The sequence below is a fragment of the Ceratina calcarata genome, unplaced genomic scaffold (assembly GCF_001652005.2).
Source record: "Ceratina calcarata isolate Rehan_Ccalc_2016 unplaced genomic scaffold, ASM165200v1 scaffold161.2, whole genome shotgun sequence".
NCBI lineage: Eukaryota > Metazoa > Arthropoda > Insecta > Hymenoptera > Apidae > Ceratina > Ceratina calcarata.
In genome coordinates, this window is record NW_017137391.1 from 5,846 (window position 1) to 6,871 (window position 1,026).

The following is a 1,026-nucleotide window of genomic DNA, read 5'->3' on the forward strand; positions in this document are numbered from 1 at the left end:
CAAGAAAGGTCCTATGCAATTTTCCCGTATCTCCAAGGGTTTAGGAGTTATTGAAGAAAAACGAAATTTTTTGTCAAAAGTTCGCCAATTCGACGGTGGAATGGTCGGATTTTGTCAACATCAATGAAATGCCAAATAATCATACTTAATTCATTAAATATCGAAAATAGAAGACAAGTGCACTATTTTTAATTATAGGAAATGCGTTCTTCTAAGGTACATAAACTTTTAGGATTGACTGTATAGCCAATATATCCTTAATTGGTATGTATTTGTTTAGGGAAAAACGACACGCGATGGCCTCCGTCCCAGAACGTTTAGCAATTTTCCAAAAGAAACATAAAACTGGGACGATCGACGTTTGGTGGCTGTACGACGATGGAGGTAATTCATAAAATATTTACTCGACGATCGGGATGTTCTGAATTTCTACCAATCAGCAATTTATTCTACACAAACGACTGCTATATATTTAAAATCAAAAGTAATCCTTCTCTGAATTCTGTAAATTTATTTTTTTAATAATTGATGAATCAATGAACATGCCGATCGTCGGGGATATTGATAAGGATAAAGAATGTGCTCATTTGTAAGTGGCAGAAGTTTTCATTCGACAGGGTTGACGATCCTTCTGCCGTACATAATCAGCACACGTTCCAACTGGGAACATTGCAAGATGAGGATATTCGCTCTGGCCAATCACAAACAGGACATCGGCGCTCAAGAGAAAGAGTAAGTCTCGTTTAAACAAAATCAGATGTTTCTAAAATAAAGAAAAATTAAATTTAAGAAGAAAATTCATCGATCAATGATTTTTCTATAGAATGGCTGAGATAATGGCCAAATTCCGGATACGGTATACCAGTTTAAAAATGGTAGACGATATCAGCGTTCAGCCTAAACAGGAAACGTTGGATTACTTTGATAAACTGATATCCAATTTTCGAAAGAACGACTCGACCGAAGGAGGTAATTAGAAAAGAATTTAATTAATTGACTAACAATAGAATTTAGACTTTCATTAAA

At 35.0% G+C, this 1,026-nt stretch overlaps 1 protein-coding gene across 1 annotated transcript in view; it reads left to right on the forward strand.

The window, feature by feature from the left end:
• LOC108632552 (bumetanide-sensitive sodium-(potassium)-chloride cotransporter-like) overlaps positions 1-1,026 on the forward strand; it is a 7,524-nt gene that overhangs the window by 4,858 nt on the left and 1,640 nt on the right. The window contains exons 8-10 of the mRNA XM_026819759.1: positions 247-384; positions 618-732; positions 824-969. Coding sequence (XP_026675560.1) covers positions 247-384; positions 618-732; positions 824-969 — 399 coding nt within the window. The remainder of the gene's footprint in view (positions 1-246; positions 385-617; positions 733-823; positions 970-1,026) is intronic.